Source organism: Tympanuchus pallidicinctus, unplaced genomic scaffold (genome assembly GCF_026119805.1).
Source record: "Tympanuchus pallidicinctus isolate F22 unplaced genomic scaffold, pur_lepc_1.0 scaffold3, whole genome shotgun sequence".
NCBI lineage: Eukaryota > Metazoa > Chordata > Aves > Galliformes > Phasianidae > Tympanuchus > Tympanuchus pallidicinctus.
Genome location: NW_026294747.1, coordinates 77505627 through 77525616, shown reverse-complemented (window position 1 = coordinate 77525616; position 19990 = coordinate 77505627). Strand labels below are relative to the sequence as shown.

The 19990-nt window shown below is 34.9% G+C and overlaps 1 protein-coding gene across 2 annotated transcripts in view; it reads left to right on the top strand.

Moving 5' to 3' along the window:
• MALRD1 (MAM and LDL receptor class A domain containing 1) overlaps positions 1-19770 on the top strand; it is a 208024-nt gene extending 188254 nt beyond the window's left edge. The window contains exons 36-40 of one of the 2 annotated variants that reach the window (XM_052693982.1): positions 6302-6381; positions 6475-6565; positions 15222-15297; positions 16938-16994; positions 17303-19770. In XM_052693982.1, coding sequence (XP_052549942.1) covers positions 6302-6381; positions 6475-6565; positions 15222-15297; positions 16938-16994; positions 17303-17419 — 421 coding nt within the window. In that variant the 3' untranslated portion in view covers positions 17420-19770. The remainder of the gene's footprint in view (positions 1-6301; positions 6382-6474; positions 6566-15221; positions 15298-16937; positions 16995-17302) is intronic. The other variant, XM_052693983.1, reaches the window with a different exon arrangement.
• The last annotated feature ends 220 nt before the right edge of the window (positions 19771-19990 follow it).

Genomic DNA, 19990 nt, shown 5'->3' with positions numbered 1-19990 from the left:
TATGATTGGTTTTTTATTTCCATTTATTTTATAATGGACTGATGAGTTGCTGTTTTCATCATACTTACAAACATCTAGTGAATATTATATTGCAAAATGTGGACTGAAAAGGCAGAGAAATGAAAAGGTTCTTTTACACCAATAGAACAGAGGGCAAGTCTATTTTCTGCAAAGAACTAAGGGTTTTTTCTTTTTTTTTTTCCGTTATGTTCTGCTCCCTTTCCTGGAGCAGATTGCACTCCAACAGGTATGACATAGATCCTAAATAATGACAGCACTCATATGTGTAATGATTCCTACGTAGTGTGCTATAGACATTAACAGTGGCAAATCTGGGCTCACTCAGAAGATGCATTTTGTGACGGATTTGTGAGTAAGCACAATATCTGGAGAAAACTCCTAAAATAAGGAATCATACTACTTATTTTTATTGTAGAGAGCAATATGGCTGTATTAATCCATATTTTACTGCCTTAATTTAAGGCATTAAGTGATTAGATGAGAGGATGTTAATCATTCTGAATTTACTGAACAACCTTAGTCATTATGAAATGTTAATAATTACTACTGTTGGGGAAAAAAAGCAAACTACAACAACAAAAGAAAAAAAGTTTTCACAATTTAATTTTTCATACACATAAAATCTTCTTTGAAAATGCAGCTTTTGGAATTCTTTCTTTCCAAGTTAACAAGGAGCTATGTTCATACTTGCTCTAGGCGGTCATGAAATCAATTCCTATCCAAGAGCCATATGTAATACTGATTGGCTAGAATGATAGAGCTTTTATCTATTACAGACTAAAGGAAATAATTGCACAAGCAAAGCATAAGACGAAAATGAGCAATCAAGAAAACATCTGTATTTATTTGGAGGCTTGCATATGCTATCATTAATACAGCATAAAGTTTGATTTTCTGAAATGCAGCAGTGTATCAACCAGACATGTTATTGTAAATTAAACCTGCCTTGAATGAACATCAAAAAGAACAAAAAACTTGTTTGTTTTTATCTGTTGTTTTTGAGTGAAATGGTCTGTAACCTGAGGCACAAAGCTCAGCAACACAAGCAATGTTCACCCATCTGTATTCCCAATATGCGTATTAAGAAATAATGGGTTGGAATTCCTAGAAGAAAATTTGTAAGTTTACCATTCTCCGTGCAGGGTGACTTTCCTGTAGGAACTCACTAATAAGAGAAGACGTTTTGTCAGGCAGGATAGATTAGGATGTGCACTGGGGTGAAAGGATTCAAGTGCTATTTCGTCTGTCTCTTTTGCTCCTCCTGCTTCAACTACAAGGGAACTTCCTGTCTGAACGGATTGCAATGGCTATGTCAGTGCTTCATATGAGCTTAAGACCCATGTAAAATGTGCTGCTGCTAATTAGTCAAGATCTAATTAGTCCAGTGAAATTAATTTTACATAAATAATGTGGAATTTAAGGTTCATGGCTCAAGAGATAAATTCAAAGCCTTTTCTGAATTGTCTGTCTTAAAAGTAAAATACCAGAAAAGGATTATTAAGGAACTACTTCAAAACTGGCATTAACCTGCTAATGAAGATTTAGCACGTTGCCCAGAAGACATGGTTGATCTATGCTCTGTAAGGTCCTTCCACCACCATCAACACCCATGTATCCCTAGCTGCTCCCACCAGAAAGGAAGATAATAGTTACTTTGAGGAAGAAACTTATTTGCCTCCCAACTGAATGTAAAGCGCTGTAAATACAGTCCATGCACAGTAGTGGGTAGGTAATTAAATGTTCTCCTTCATTAACTAGACTTCAAGTGAGCCATCTCTTGGATTTGAGCCACAGGCTGCTTTGACCTACCTGGAGCTGTTAGAGTAATTAAAGTTCACTTCAGGATTGCATATGCCAAGGACTGAACAGTACAAAGTTGAAGTTAGACTTCACATATAACTGTATAGTATTATTTCTGTTATTCACTGTTTTACAGTACCAGCCAGAGGCCTAAATCTGGGTGTTGAGACTGTACTAATCTGACCACAAAAGCACAAAAAAGTATCCTCTGCCCTAAGTAAAAACAGCTAAAAGAATCTCTTCTATTCCCTCAAAAATACTATGAACTAATATCATGTTCATTTTGAAATTTACATTTCTCATCTTTTTTTTTCATGGCTGTTTTATTTTTTTTTCTTACTTCTGGGTTTTGTTTTGAGAATGTATTCTTAAATTCATGTCACCCTTGTGGAACTCTCTAAGGCCTCAGAGTGTGTGAGCTTGGCTAAAGAAAGGGCTCTTCCATCTTTATGTACAAGTTTGAGCTTCACCGATGCTGCATTTTCATCACTACAATATTTAAAAAAAAAAAAAAAAAAAAGTATTACTGCTAATATTAGCACTAGTATTATTGCCTGCAGTGGTTTTGAGAGTTCAGTGGCTGTGTGAAATGAAGATTAACATCGCCCTGCACTGTCTTTTGACAGTCAGAAGCCAACGTTGTAGAGAAGTTCATCAAATATTTTCTCTCTTCTGTTCTCCCTGTCTCAGATTCAGCTCAGCCAGCAAATGCTATTGTTATCTAACCATTGCATAACAGAGGTGATAGACAAATGATAAAATGATATATGTATTATTTGATGACATGTAAAGTAGTCGTCTGGATTTCTTACCTAAATCTATTATCCCATATAAGGCAACACTCATAGTATTTATTCATTTTGACTCTCTGCAGCAGAATAATTGGAGTAGTTTATTTAGAATTATTTAAATTTTGTTTTAAATTCAGACTACAGAATAGTTGTCTTCTCTAATCTGAGTTATTGGCAGATTCTAATACCATTAAATATCTTGTTCTATTTTCTCCCCTCATTAGCTCCACCACAGATATTACAGCAGTAAAGTAGATTTTGTACAGTGTAAGATACTATAAAATGATAAAAATATCGTAAAACATCTAGAAAACAATCTTGTTTTGGATATTTAAGACAAATTTATCTTCTATTCAGTGCATGGAAACACTTGGCTTCAGAAGAAGCCAGAGGTAGTACTTATATCAACTTGTTAATGAGCAATCAATTTTTGCATTTTGTTTTTTTGTAGCTTTACTGGAAGTTAAATGCTTCTCAGCAAGCTGTAACTCTTTTTTTTTTTTTTTTTTTTTTTTTTTTTTTGAGAAAATGGCATTTAGTAGGCAAGGAAGGGCCAAATTTTAGAAAGACTTGCATGGTTCTCCAAATTAGAATCAGGGTTTTTCTGATAACTTTATATTTTACCTCGCTGTTAGGAGTAATGGCTGAGTTTCTATTCCAGAGATAAAAATAAGCAAATAAAACTATCTGTATACAGTAATATACAAGTAGGAGATCTTAACCAAGCAATATCTTCACTTTTCAGATTTTTTTTGATCTTTAGCATTCCTTTTCTATCCTTGTCTTTGAGGATTAGCTGTGTTGTCTTTACTACTGTCATCTTTTTTTCCTAGCCTCCTAATTCCTTCTATAAAAACTTCTCATACTTCATGTCCTTCAGTAGTTTTCCCCCCTTATTTGGTTTTGAACTTGTCTAAATCACCAAGTTTTTTGAAAATCTTATCTTTCCCTCACATTAATCATTTTTTTTGCCCCCCTTTTTGATAAGTAATAGAGATATTATTAGGGAACGTTTGCAGTAATGATCTGGTATATCATAGTGAAAAACCATTTCAGTGACCAAAATTACCCACTGATATCTGACATCAGTTTCCTAATTAGTGTGTGTCATGAAACATAAAACCGTTCAGATAGGATTCAAAGATTGGGAGAATATGTGACCAATCTAAGTTAGTTGGTAGTTGAATATATAGGAAGATGAACTCATTTCCTAACAGACTAAATGTACATAATATTCATCCATAATTCAAATGCAGATAGCATGAATGCATGGAGGTATTTCATCATTAAATGTAAACATTACAACATATGAAAGTAGTTATTACTAGGTGGTAGGATTTTCCCATTCTCTAACCGGTACACCCACCTGCTTTGTAAGAAATAAGCAGCTCTGAGGTGTGTCATGCCCCACTGGTTGTGGAGCAGCAGATGGCACTTCTTTTACCATGTCTGAGTAGTGTTTATGCACAGCTGCAAATCTGTTTTCTCTTTCTTCCTTTTACAGTCAATAAGTTCTGCAGTGACAGTCAAGAAAGAGCAATTTGGGTTAAAAGCATATCTAGCTCAACAAAAAATCTGGCAAATGGGGAGAAAAGAAATTATATAATTGAGAGCAATCAGAAAATGATTTCGATGGGTGATTACCATCAGATTGCAGTGTTTCTACATGGATCCACAGGGCTTGTTATGAGCCCAAGAGCAATTTCACATTTGTATAAAATCATCAGTCCACGTAAAAGAACAGCTTATGGATTACATGATTTTTGTAATATTCTGAAGAAAAAGGAAGACTAAGGGAACTGGGTATTTTCAGTCACTGAATACAATGGGTCTGCAGCTCATCATGAGCTGTCAGCTGAAATTGTGCCATTTTTTCTTTAAAATGAGCACGTCAGAAGATACTACTCCAGTCTCTAAGCTTAGTTTCATTAGTATACCATATATTAACCTTGAAAAAAGTAACTTCTTAACCAGAGAAAATTCAAGTCTGTGGCATGAGGTGGATTAAATCAATCTCTTTGCTCGCTCTGTCCAAGTAGTGCTGGTTCTTTCCACATAGCATGTTCTCCACCCACCATTTTTCAAGGCCCCCCTGAGTTGCAACAAATCCCACATCAGTTTCTTTTGGTCGTTGGTGAAGTAATCTTCCTCCAGTCATTCATGAGATTAGGATACAGATTTGTTTTCTGACAAACTCTGATTACTCTGAAATATTACTGAGACTGCAAACAGATGCTTACTGCTTCTATCATCCTAATTGGCCTCTCTCTACACTTATCTGAACATATGCAGGAAAGTGAAATACTCCCCTCTCTCCAGAGTGCCTAATTTAACTCACTGCTGGCATATGACACATAGGCAGCACCTTGTGCTATCCTGTTACAAATAGCTTGGCATTCTGTCACGTATTCAGATAAAACAACTTTAATGGAAAGATTAAATTCTGTGTATGTAAGATTTTGTATTATACGGGAGAGCATGAGATGAACTCACAATTACAAAGTAGAAGTTGCATCACAAAAGTTGATGACTACAAAAACATTAAGAAAGCAGTTTAATGTAAGATTCTCCAGAATTAATTGTTTGTGAATGCGTAAAAAGTTATAAGAATTGAAATTAATTTTTATTCATGCAACAGTAGTAGGACTGGAATGGGATTGCTGCCATCACTACCTTCTGATGCTCTTTTTTTAAAAAAAATAACACTAGTTACTCAGGTAATTTAAAAGCTGGTAGAAGTCATTCCAGTGAGACACTCACAGTGGAGTTCAGCTTATCAAATGAGGAGCCTTGCATTTAGTTGTCATCTAGTGTGTGAAGTACTTCTATCTTTACAGAGTAAATTTCCTTTTACACTATTTGATTTGGGCTGTATAAGTGTCTACTGCCACTTGTGACTCCCTGGAGTACCCAGATGGATGGTGTGAGCACTCCAAATGATCACAAATTTTCCCATAGGCAACCAAGATCTGGTCTCCAAGATCTCTTCTCTCTGATAGTGAAGACTGCAACAAAAGCTAGTAACCAGAAGTTTAAACAAACAAATCAACAAATGTTACACATATGGGCACTGTGATCAACTATTAAACAATAACTGTAAAGTTTCTATTAGATTATTTGAATTTTGGTTCCTTCAAGTCAAGATTGTTCTTGGAGTGAACTGCAAATTTAGAATGAAGTACCTTGGTTTTGAATAAATATTTTTTAAAGGGTATCATTTTTGTAATGAAATTGATAAACAATAAAAAAAAGGTAGATGAGAAGTGATTTCTATCTCATTCCTAATTGTGTATCTTTGTCTATACCAGCATACCGGATACCCAGCTCAGAAATTTATTTAGAATGCATGTGGGGGATAGAGTGATAAAAGGTAAATGAGCAGGGAAGTGAGCCACCTATCTTTTGCCATGAAGATAACAATACTATGCTAAGATGGACAAGGAAGCCAAATCTCATCTTTGAATAGGAAGCCAAATCTAATCTTTGAATTTTTATAGGTTTCTGCAGTTGTTTTTCTTGTTTTTGTTTTGTTCTGTTTTGTTTTATTAGAAGGGGGGGTTATTTATTTTATGTATTTCTAACCTAAATTCCTAGTTGAGCCTTGATCAGAGGCAAAAATACTTGTGTGCTTGCCACAGTTTATGATCTTTGCTTCTCATCTTTTCAGATTTATTTTTTTTTATTCACAGATGTGGAAAAGAATGGAAAGGAAACCGTTGTCAAATAAGTGCTAAGCCTCTTCAATCTCCCATTTCAAATCTTCAAAATGGTGGGTTGGGTCTGGAAAAAAGAAATATCTTTCTATTCATCCTTTCAGTATTTTCTTTTTTCTTATAACAGTCTGACTGCTCTGATTTTGCAGATATTTGGATTGGGTTGGGGATCAGTTTTTTGCTGATTGAAATTGCAGTTGGTGCCTTATGTTTCCTGTCAAAGAAGAAAGAGCACAAAATGTAAGTGAAACTTTTATTCTGTATAAGGCAGGCACAAGTGTGGCACAAAGCAATGGCTTACTGCCCAGTCTCCTTGGTTTCAACGTTTAAATCCCCCTTCAGTCTAGCTTTTCAACATTCTAGTTCTAATCTTAGTGGACCCAAGTCCACTAAAAATGAGTGATGGCGTGACTTTCAGAACATTCTGATTCAACTTCATATGATTAACTTTATAGTAGTACTAAAGTTCATCCAGCTTAATAGCAGTATCTCTGTTTTTGTTCAAGATGGTTAAATGTGAAAAACATGATGTATCTGTGGTTTCTTTATCTCTGAGGCCAAATTAGTTTATTAAAGGCAGGTTGACAGCTTTTTCTGAAGCTACCAAGGACACGTTTCCCTTGAGAACATTTTTGCCTTAAATTATTTCAATATTTACACACATCTGAGAACTTATTCTTACCTGTGATACCTGGGTGGCATAAGACCAGGCTCTTTTTCCACTTTGAAAGATCAGTGTTTTTCATTAAAAAAATCTTTAATACATCAGAAAAAAAAAAATCAAGCTGTAAAACTGCAGCATCACATGAAGATTTCCACAAATCATGCTGTTTGTCTCCTCTTCTTTGGTACCTGGACACACTGATAATCTGGCTTCCTGTTTGATTTTGTATTAGTCCTCTTAATCAGTGTTTATTTTGACACCATGTCTATTCCTTTCACCTCTTCACTCTGCCTCTTCGTCTCACACCCATTGTCTGATTCTATAGTGGCTTCCACTAGGATCACTCCAGTACAGACTCTCAGCTTGTGGTCTAAGTACTGGTCTTGCATGTGACGAATGAGTGCTCTGGATGGTGGCTTTTTTTCCCCAAATGTGTCTTTCTTCCAACTTGCTATCAGTACTGTGCAAACAGAAAGGACATTGTCTTCTAGCACCCTCCTATATATAGATCATCTTCACTGATTGAAAGAAATCAGAAGAATTGGTGCTATTCTATTTAAAAATATATTTCAAGTGCTTTGGTTAACATTGCTAGTAGTACTAAAGGTCTTTCTTTATCCAATTATTTGATTTCATTTTTATAAGACCTATCCCAGGTTGACATGCATTATTTCGCAGATCTCTTATCTTATTGCTCTGATAATTTCTACTTGTTCTCTTCTGCCTAAGATTTTTTTGCTGTTTTTTTATTTTCCTATAGCATCTATATTTTCATCTCTGCCTATCTCTTTGCTTATTCTGCTCAATCCTTCTCCACCAGCAACAAGTATCACTTCCTCCCTTTCAGGAATTCCAATAGTGAACTCCCTTCTTCACTCTCATGTTGTTCGATTTCCTTCACTATTCATTTTCTTCTCTAAAACTCATATTCAGAGATGTCTCTTTTCCTTTCAACCTCTGTTTTGCTATAGACCTTTCATACTTTGGGGATATTGCTATCTCCAAAACTATCTACTGAACTGCGCAATCTGCCCTGATATTATTGCTGCTGACACCTTTCCTAACTCTGCTTACCACCCCTGGCAGATAGGGTTGTCTATGGACACAGAAGCAAAACATTGAAGCAAGAACATTTAGTGGTTGTGCTACTCTTAATTGAGTGCATAGCATCACCTACTTTCTTTATGTCTGCTTCACCTTCTGTAAAGTGGGAATAATAGCATTGCTTTATCTTACTTCACAGAAGCTTTAAGCTTAATTCATTTCCATTTATGCAACTTGGTGAAGTAATACATAGAAAGGCACCTCAGAAGTGCAAGATAAGTTGTATCTCAAGAGCTGTGTAAATTTGTTTGTAATTTCAATTAATATTTTTCAAATAAAATATGTTTGACGGTGTTTAAATGAAATTGTTTTTCTTAAGCTACTTTCTCTTGCGTTCTAAACACTTCCTTTTTCTTTCACAAATATTTGCTTAAGGGCTGCTGCACTGCCTTCCACTTCTCTTCCCCTGTCATATCTGTATTTGAAGAATATTTTTTCCTTTCTTGTAGGTATATATGCTAAAATAAATTAGAGATTTTTTTTTATATTGATCCATGAACAGTTATCATGTTGCAATATGCCAAACACTTAAGCATCCTGTTAGTTATGAAGAAAAATAGGGCTGAATGAGAATCTTCTTAGTATGACACCTCTGAAATTAAGAGAGTCAGAGCTGTGGAAAAAAAAACAAAAAAAAACAACAACACAGGAGGAGAATAATAGAATCATAGAATCACAGGGTTGGAAAGGGTCTACAAGATCATCTAGTCCAACAATCCTCCTGTCACCATTACTGCCCACTAAGCTACTAAACCATATCTCGTAACAGATTGGATAGTTACTTTAGATAGTTTATTCATTCTGGTTTTGATTTGTTTTCACTGGAGCTACCAGAAGGATAATGCTGGAGATTTTTGTGGCTCTGAGGTTTTTCTATTAGGAATTGACTAATGCTATCAAATTTCTTAACCCATGGCACAGAATATACATTTGTATTTACATTGTTTTAAATCATAGTTGACTTAACATGTTAGTTTGCATGCATTTTGCAGGCATCGTCAAGGAATAATCTAACTACTGAGTGTCAGTTTCATTGAAATTTTGAACTTGTGAAAACATTGAAATCTGAAACTTTGACAACAGAAATTCAAGTTTTTCTCTTTGTCTTTACATACTTGGTAACCAGCACGGGTTGGTTTATAAAAATCTTGGCTGGAAGCATAGCAGTAAATTGATGCAATTTATTTCTTAACTACTTAATGAGTAATCAGCAATGACTAGTCCAAAGTTAAACAATGTTATAATACTGTATTTTGGATATGTGAGATAAAGCTTGAGAAAAAGAAGTGACAAGTGTTTGCATAAGTCTGTAAAATGTACAATGTGACAGCACCACATAGAGGCATGAGATTTAACTCTCCTGATTACTTTTTTTTTTTTTTTTTTCTTTTTGTAATGGAATTTGATGAACTAAAAGCAATAATTGTGCACATGATACTTTCCATTTTCATTTCAGAGGTTTGTATCTTCTTTTAGACTTTCAGGGTTTTGTTGTTTTCTTAAGGGCACTAGGCATTAGAGGAACTCCATACTTTAAAGTGTCTGCTCTCTTTCACAAGGAAGATTTTGCACACTTAAGCCCAAACTTACTGCCTTCTGAAAAAAATGTTTTGCTGTTTAACTATTTTTAATAATTTTTCTAAGGATCTCCTTTTTTCTGTCCTGCTATAAAACAACAAATGCAAAACAAAAAAACAATTTGTAGCTGCTCCTCAAAGAAGCACACTAACAGAATTTGTTAGCTCTCAGAGCATTTTTAAATTTAATGCAGATCCACCTTTGCCTCAAATGGAATAGCACAAGAATGTGCACAAAATCTAAATTTTCAGATTCCACAGAAATAACATTCTCAGTAACAAGCCAGCTAGGAGGCAATAGGAGTACACTGGTGAGTCCTTAAACACAAAATGTTGCTCTTGGAAGTTGTTGTAATTAAGCAGTGAGCACCTGGGAGTTTCATATCGTCCCTCTTTTTCTTCTCTGGAAAGACTGATAGTGGTATAAGCTTTCACTCCAATCCAGTCAACATGCTCTTCTCTCACTTTGTTCACCCCTCCTTCCTTAACAATAATTTCATCTCTGATTTTCAAGCTTGAAACTCATCAGAGTCTAAGTGGGAGTTACTGGAAGTCATTGTATTTATTTACTAATGGACAAAAGCAGCCTGCCACAGAACTTGGCAGCAGTTGACTTCATTAGTAGAATGAAGTAAAATCTATGGCATTCAGATAGGCAAGCAACTTCCCTGCTCCCAGGTGGATATATGTGAAATTTTTGTAGAGAATTCTCAAATTGGAGGAAGCATGTATGTTTCTCATATTCTTGTTCATGTTCCAGAGATGACATGTTCTGGTTCAGAAGAGAAGGCTGCCAGTTGCTTCACTTCTCCAGTGCATCTGTCCCTATTGACTGAATAGAAGCAAAACTGCATTTTGACTTCCATTTAATACATCTGCCCTCTCATGCTTCATTTTGTTTTCAAGAACAAAAGACAAAAAGTGAAAATTAAATACTTTCCATCTAGCTAAGCTATGTAGAAACATAGCTATTGCCTCCAATGCAGTTGATGTCTCTAGATCCTTTCATCTTATTTTTTTCCCAATCTTGGTCTATGCCATCAGCTGCAATGCTAATGCACCAAAGTGGTTATCAGTCCTATCAGTTAAAATGATTACAAAATGCAAAATTTGAAAAGCATATAAATAATATATCTTTCTGTGTAGACAAGAGACTGAAAAACTGAAGAACTCAGACAAAATATTTTAGAATGATAGGAAGTCATGGGAAACCAGGGCCAATAAATGTAATTCTTCATCCTGCCACAGGAAAGATTCAAATATGACTCTTCTACATTTGCACTTAAGGAACTCAGGTAACATGGATTTGATTGTCTCTTAGGACAATTTTGGTACTGCAAGAAGAAAGACGGGTCTTTTCCTAACTCTCAAGATGTTTTTCTGCAATTTAAGGTCATTAGTTCTTGTCCTAGTCATCATGGAGATACATAGATAAACATTCCCCTCCTCCCTGCAAAAAACTTGTTATATACACTTGAACTTTTTTGTACCTCCCTACAGTGTTTAGCTTTCTGTAAGCTAAATAAGTTCAGAGTTTTCAGCCTCTCTTTATGGTGGTGGTTAAAGGTTACTTACAAAAACGATCATTCCTAGTTGCTGTCCCCAAGACCCTCTCCAATTAGACCACATCCTTCTGAAAGTTTGGTGTGGATAAATGAATAGTTTATTCCAGAGAAGGTTCTCCAAGAGCATTTGAAGAACTGCCTGAGGTGGCTGTGCTTCTGTTTCTATATCCCAAAGTGATTAACAAAATGACAATATAATTACATTCTTTCAGCTCTTTTTGGCTTGTGAACTAGAGGAGAAAAATATACTCTTCTTGTAGAAGGAGAGAAAATGATATAGTTTTGGAGAAAAAGAAAAAAAGTTGTGAAGCAGCAACCATATTTGTTCTTTGGGAGCTGTTTTATTAGTCTAATTTGCTATCCTAATCCATTCCTTCTTCTGTAGAATATTTTTTTTCTGAAGCATTGAAACTATTGCTATTATAAGAAATATTCATCTATTTCTACTATTACTAAGAGGTTTTTGGATATGTATATCTCATGGCTAGCACACTTAGAAAAGCAAGCAAAGAAACTGCAAGTGACATGTTGAAAGAACAGAGGAAATCTCTTGTTCTGGAGGCTTCAGTATCAAGATGCAAAGAACTGACCAAATATATTTGTACATATATAAACTTTCCTAAATGACTCAGTATATAAAGTGTGGACCTAGAAAGCCCAGGCAGCATATTAACAAGCTAATCAAGCATCAAAGCAACTTTTAAAGTGATTCTAAATTGAACTTTTAAAGTGGCTGCCTTCCTTGCATCCTGTCCTCCATTTCTTCTGTGGGATACACAAAATATATTGTATTTTTGCAAACATAAGTTTAGCTTAAAAGATTTCAAGGATGATTTGGAAACTGAGATCTTGAGTTGCAGTTAGTATTTAGAGCAGAAGCTTTGAAACCTCTATAAAGAATTATTTTAAGGAGTTATTTTAATGATCATCTTAATTTTAATTGACTCTTTGGTCCATTAGGAATTTATTCTTATGTGAACCTGATGATAAACATTCTGTACTGTATTTCCTACAAAGTTGTGCACTGACAACAGAAATATTTAATTTTTAATTGAGAAGTATATTAAAAAGTGGAGAATTCTCAGTTTTATCTCCAAACCAATGAAATCCATATTCTATACTTCTCCGCTAGAAAACATGATGTTACTGAGCAGTCCCTTTCTACACAGGCAGACATTTTGTGGAGTAGATAACCTTCTCCCATATGGCAGAAGTTACATGGAAAAACCTAAGAGAAGGCAGCAGTTTTTTTACTAGGAGATGCAGATGTGTTTAACAAAACCATTATCCATGTGACCTGGTCTACATCCCACGATGATTATTACTTTCCTATTGTGGTATATATGGTTATGTTAGAAAACACAGTTGTCTCTGAACTGCTGGGAATAGGTGAACGGTTGGACTGGATGATCTTTTAGGTCTTTTCCAACCTTGGTGATTCTATGATTCTATGATTCTATGCTTTACCCATGTTTGAATCATTTTTCTTGTTGCTGTTCTCCTTTTCTGAAATATCATATGCTTGGCTTTTTTAACTCTAATTATTCTTATTCCCTGCTTGGTACATTCTCCTGGACTTGGCACTTATGGTTTTCTACTTTTTCTACATTTCAAATTTATTAGTTATTCTGAACCATAATTTTTGTGAGCCGTGGGTTACCCTTGCCCTTCTTGTACAGTGGTAATATATATGTGACTTATGTTATGCAAGTTAATATGAAATCCAAAGCACTACTTTGTCGTTAAGTTCCTTGAAAGCAAGAGATCAGTTTGTAAAGCCTATTCTTCGCATCATAAAATCAATTTATATTGCATAAAAACAACTGGTGCCTTTATTTTGCCCTTAAATTCCTATTAAATGCCTGGCTGCATAAACTCTTTCATGATTCAGGCCTAAACTGTAAAGACATCTGAAATATGCTGGATAACCTGAGGAAGTCTGAATTACTATGCTTAAGAAAACCTTACACACATAAGCTGGACCAATTTCAGCACAAAATACAGAGAGATGTTGAAGAACACAGCCAACGCATTTTTATGCCTTCAGTTTTGCATGGCAGCCTGCTGGTTAGTGGACTTGCAGAGGGAGCTAGAGATCTGTGTTCAGTTTCCTTTCTACCTTCAGGATACAGCTAGGAACTTGGAATGCTCTTGCTCAAATATGTAAAAATGTCTTAACTTCTTTGGGGAACAAAAACAAATCAGAACCATCCCTATCCTTATCATCTCCTATTGGCACATCGAGTTGTTCCCTTTGTAAACTGTGTAATTTGCCCTTTGTAAGTGCCTTCATTAACTCAAGCAGGACCTTACTTCCATATCATGATCTTAGCCCGTACATATGGTTTGTGTTGTCTGAATGAAGTACCAAAATAAAGGCATGCAAATCTTCAGGCACAAATTTACAAGCACAGCCAAGTTTCTTGAAAACTTCTTGTTTGAGTTTTCTTCTAGTCTCAGATTTTGTGAACTAAAGGGTAATTTTAGAGTAAAAAAGTCAATTCTCTGTAAGTTTTATGGACTTTATTTGGGAGAATTAGTATGCAAATATGCACTCAGATGCGTATAAATAACCTAGTATATTATAGCTTCACCAAACTAACAGCATCAAAATGCCAAGAATAATTAACTGTATGATAGAGGGCACATGAACAAACCAACAGGTTCAAGTATTCAGCTCTCCACATTGCCGTGACAGGAAATCAAAAGGAATTATGATGTTGACACTGGAAGGAATTGCTTTCTGACAGTCTTGTGAAAGATTTTAAGGATACATATCTGTTTTAGTTTACAACCTTTCTTGCACAGATTTAACTCATAAGGGGATATATTTCTGTAGACTACCTGCATAGTTTTCCTGAGGATCTATTCTGATTTTAGTTCTTCGCTAAAGAAATCATGCAGTGTATTTTGCCCCTGGCTCTCACTGAGAATCAACTTCCCTTCCTAACCACTCCATCATCTGTGTCTTCATGGCTTCTCCATGGTGGTTTCTCTTGTTCCTTCAGTGCTGTTACACAGAGGCTGGATAGAAGTTAATAAGGAAAGAGCACTTAAAGCACCTGTAGGAGAAGCTTTGGAATAGCACTACTTTTTTAATAGAAGAAAATCCATGTCTGGATTTGTAATTGAGTATTCGTATTCAGAGAACTTTTTATTTTAGTATATTGTACAAACACTGTTTTTTGTATGCATGAAGACATGTATGTAATGTATATGCCTTGCACAAATTGATGAAGTTCAATGGGGGAGAAATTTTTATTCTTAAAAGCACCAGTGGGGAGAGAAAAAAAAAAAAAAAAAAAAAAGCTAAATGCATCTTTTCAGAAGTCATCTATACATAAAAAAAAACCTTCAGATACAGGTAGAAAAAAAAGTGAAATGTGTGAAGGCCTCTGTTGGGAAAGCATATGTTTAACTTTCGAGGTGAGGTAATGAACAGAAGACCCACAATTTCTCCTATTTGTCCATTTTAAATTGCTTAAGGCATTACATCCATTCACGAAACTTTTACAATCTGGTGTCTTCAGGGATTTTTTAAATATTCTTGATTTTCCAGCAAAAAAGTATGAAGAATACTTACAATAGTAAAGCTATTTCTGATTATATAAATAGCCTAAAATGCTTTCCCTGCATTAATTTTAAAAGTCCGGGCACATTAAAGCAATGCAACTTTTTAGCTAATATCTTGTTTAATCTAATGTATAGCACAATGCCTGCATTTTATGAATACTTAATAGCTCTATGCATATCCAAGCACATATATTTTTTAACAGAAACAAATGAAAAATAATTTTTTTAATATCACACTTATATGGAAGAAATATTTGTTTTCATTCATTCTAGTAGAGTTGAATTGAGAATATATTTAGCCATTTAATTTTTTCTCACTTTTTAGAAAGTCTTTTTCATCCTGAAATTATCTGATTCTTTGAGAACCTGTGTGGTTTTGGAGAGTTTTATTGTTTTTTGTTTGACTTTTCAAGGAAAGTAGAGGAAACCATAAATACTTCATTTGCCAATCCATTGTATGAAGATCTTAGTTCATCTGGAAAAGCAAAGGTAAGCAGCAATGGCTGGTTCTATGTATTCAAAACTGTGCAAGTTTGTAGCCCTCAAATAGCTTTCCCACTAAGACAAATAGCATAACCCACCAGTGATTCTTATTTAATAAAATTAAAGACTTAAAAACTGCTGCATCAGATCAGTTCCAGTGTATAGCAGATTTGAAATTAGCCCAATTCTGAGAACATCTTGATGTTTATAACTAATACTGGTTTATAACTAGTACTGTCTGTGGGCTGCTGAATCTGAGAGAGAAAAAAAAAATAAAAATAAAAATAAAAAATAAAAAAATTAAAAAATCCCTAAATAATTTTAGATGAAGTGTTTAGCCAGATATATCAAAGAGAATTATTATTGGGATTTGTCTCCTTTTACTTCAGGGAAAAAAATAAAAAACAACAGCAATAAAGCATCACACACAGAGGTGCTCAAGTTGTCTTCACGCTTTCAGTTAAAGAAAATGTGCATTATTATTTCCATCACTGTAAGATTCATTTTGAAAGTAATCTAATAAGTCGATACATTGTCTGCTCCTTGGTCACGTTTTTCCCTAATGCTATTTGTTGATCATAATTGAGAGACTCCTAGGGTAAAGAAGACGTCTGTGAATAAAGTGTATATCTAAATGTGAACATAACATAGTAAAAGAATTCAAGTCAAGATTTAGCTATAACAACAGAGTGGTAGCTATAATTTATATTTTAAATTTCACAAGAGAAATGTACTTGACTTTAAATGCAGCTTTCTGTGTTATTTATCACTGGAAATAATAAATTTGAATCACCTTGAATTTAGAGGGAGCCAAATGAAATTTAAAACATCCTTTCTATCCTCATTTTGATATTACCCTTATCAGAACTGAAACAATTAAGCTAGGATAGAAAAAGAAAGATGGAATTTCCTTGTCCCTTCCACAGTCAGTAATATAATATTTTGCCACAGTTTTAAACAAGATTGTGACACGTCGTGTACAATCTCTTAAAGATTCCTTACAGGTGATTTTAGAGACATTAGACCAAATAATTCATTTACAGGCTTGAGTTTATGAGAGCTCCAAGTAGGAAACATTCCCATCTCAATAACATACAATTTATCAGGATATTTGTATTGCATTTAAAATATACTCCTGACAGTCTTGTTTTAATAGCAAGTTGAAAAACAGAAGCACAGTGCCAGGGGAGAGATTTTCAGTGAGGGCAGCTACAGGCACTGCGATTGAAGCACAGTGTTGTACCAAATTTTCCTCTCTTCTCTTTAAGATTGTGAAGTTATGTGTTTATTAATTCTTCCTCTAAAATGAAAAACAAAAGTTGTGAGTTTTGTTTGTGTCTGATGAACCTTAAATCTGAATGGTATATCACAAATCAAAACATACTATAAAAACTGAACAACATCTCTTATCTCCAGCTGAGTACACATAAGTGGTGCACTTGCGGGCATCTCAGTTTCATAAAGAAAGAACAGATCTTTCTAAACTTTTCTGAACACTGAAACTATGCAAGCCTCGCATTGTCTTACACTTGTCTATCAGCATTCACAGAGTGTGTTAGTCTGACAGCCACATTGAAGGATATTTTCTGAATATCATTTGCAGCTCAAAAAAAAAATTATTCTGAAGCTGTTGTGTCTCTTTACAGTTTCCTGGATACACTGCTTCACCTGCTGTTCAAGTCAGTGTTTCTCCATGGCATGAGGTATGTAGTAATACATTTCTAAAGTAGGGTGTGTGTGGCCTTTTAAATAAAACGCTGTAGCAGGGGAAAGAGAAAACAGTCACTTACAGTGCTGTTAAAAATACTAGCAGTTCTGGAAGGTGCTAGTGTCTTAGGAAGATAATAGGGCTAGATTGGCTGCCAAGATCCTCATAATAGTAATTTCATTAATGCTGTTTACTGTAGCTATTTGTTATATCATACAATAATTCAAAAAAATTCCAGTAAGACAGATGCATTCTAACTAATTAATTATTTGTTTTTTAAATTTTGTTCTTTTTTATTTATAGTATCCATTTAAGGAAGGTGAGAATGCTACCTCTTTTTCAAATCCTCTCTACGGTGAGCCATCAGGAAACATGAAGAAATTATGCAGTTCCTTGAAAACAGACAGAAAACGGGATTAATATTGTGTACGATGTATGACTTTATCTGAAGTTTTGTTTTAAAATCTGAAAGTATGCTATGATCCTGCAGCATTTGCAATATGAATAAAACTCCATAGAATAAATCTTTTATTAGAATAATTATGTTCAGAAAGTAATATTATATTAAAAATTGAATCAATAAGCACATATATAAAAATATAGAAAGCCAAATTTTTCATTGATTAGTAATTACAACTATGAATTCATTTTACATCTGGAAAATTCAAATGCCACTATGTTAATAAAATGTTTAATCAAATCCAGACTCCTGAAGTCTAATAATCATAATTTTACATCTATTATTTGGGAAATGATGACTTAAATATTTCTGCAATTTTACATAAGAAATGGATTTTAAATAGCTGTTTTAGTGTTCCAAGGGGCACTTGGAAGCAAAAGAAAAGTCTTTGTGTAATTAGAAACATATTGAGATAAATCAAAATGGTCACAAATTTGAGTATCTGCTCAGTATGTAATTCAGCAATGTGATACAATGGTATATACCCTTATTTTTTAAAAGTAGATTTATTATTAATCTTGAAAGCCACATCTGACCAAATTCCCTCTGGTCAGATCTCCAGTGGTTACCACAATGCTACTGATGTACGTAGCTTAGTGGTTGACAGAAGATAGCAACTAGCATATTCAGGTAGCTTATTTCTGCCAAGTAAACTGACCTCCCACATAGCTGCAACTTACGTCCTCACAAGACTACATGAAGGGAATTCTAGTTCATCTCCTGAATTTGAATATCATCCTCTGCAGTATAAGATATAGCTTACACTTTAAATAACTTGAATATATGTCATCTTCCATAATGCCCACTTGAATTATCTACTGGTCATTTTCAGTTTGATGGCTTAAATGTTTCTGCAGTGCCTACCTGACTATATTTTAATAGTCGACTTAATTTTAAACCTAGTGGAAAGTTTAAAAGATGCAAAACTACTTCAGATTTCAAAAAATAAGCTTTTTGGATACAGACATTATCTCTGATAGTTCAGGTAATATTGAAATGCTTGATATTTATTAGACTTTTCAGTCTCCCCACAGAAGAGCACGCAGAAGGCTGGCTTCATTCCATCATGCATGGGACTTCTTAGTTTTGGGTGTGTTGTTGTTGTCTAGTTCGTCTTTCACCTTTTCATAATAATACAGTGAAACCTCAGAGCTCCATACCTGGGACCACAGAAATACTTTTCAATTTTGGTTTTCTTACCTACATGACATGATGTTTCCTGGGTAGCAGAAGTAACAAAGCATGAGTCTTATTGACATCTCTCCATCATCCTCTTCACACCATTCTGACAATATGCTTAGAATCACAGAATATCCCAAGTTGGAAGGGACTCACAAGGGTCACCTAGTCCAGCCCCTGGCTCCACAAAAGGACCATACAAAATTCAGACCCTATGTCTGAGAGCATTATTCAAATGCTTCTTGAACATCAGCGGCTTTGTGCTATGACCTCTCCCCTGCGGAGCCTTTCCAGGATCTAACCACCCACTTATGAAGAACCTTTTCCTAACACTCAACCTGACCATCCCCTGATGGAAGTCCATGTGATTCCCTCAGGTCCTATTACTGATAAGTGATCAATGACGACTTTGTGCTGCATTGTAAAACCACATTTCACTTTCCTCTCTCTTCTATAAACTTCTCACTTCTTCCCCAAGCTCTATAGCCTACCTTAAAACTATGTCTTGAGCTTGTTCCCCTTAAGTGTCCTAACAGCCAAAAAAGCAAGCATTAGCCACTATGCCTGGCTCAGAGCAGCATGAGTGCTCATCAGCTGCTGCACATTTTTTTGGTTGGCCAGCTGGCAGCACACTGCTTGGACTCCTATTTTCTGCCCCTCTACTGATTTTAATGGAGACAGTCTCAGAGCATCACACCTTCCAGTCACACACCTGCCTTAATGCCGAATTTAGTTGGAAGTAAAAGGTAGACTAAAGACCAAAAGGTACTCATGGAGTTTTTTAATAAGGAACCACAGTAAGATGATCACTCATGCTGTTTTCCTTTTGCAACATGATTAATAAGACAGAAATATGGAACTTGCTCACTATACTTGTTAAGTTGCTCTACAGAGAAAATACATAATACAGCAAAGTGCCAGGTGCCTCCAGCTCCTGAACTCTCTGGTATTTTGATTAAATCTGTGTGAAATGATTGTTTTCAGCATCATAAACAGGCATTGAACATTCCTACAAGATCAAGCCCATGCAGTCAAATTTCCATTTATTCTGCAATAGACAGACAGTGCTTTCATTAAACACTGAAATGCTGCTTATACCATTGTCCTTAAATCTCCAAGCATTGTGTCCTTTTATGCCTTTCTGTAAAAAATAAAAATAAAATAAAAATAAAAATAAAAATAAATTAATAACAAAGAAAAAATCAGTACTGCCAGAATTTGTCACATTATACTTTATGAAACAAAATATATATATTACTAATTGTACTCGTATTTTAATGTTGTATATAGAAGTATATGATAAAGAGCTTATGAAATAATGCAAAGAATATTATGTTCCTCATCAGCAGCTG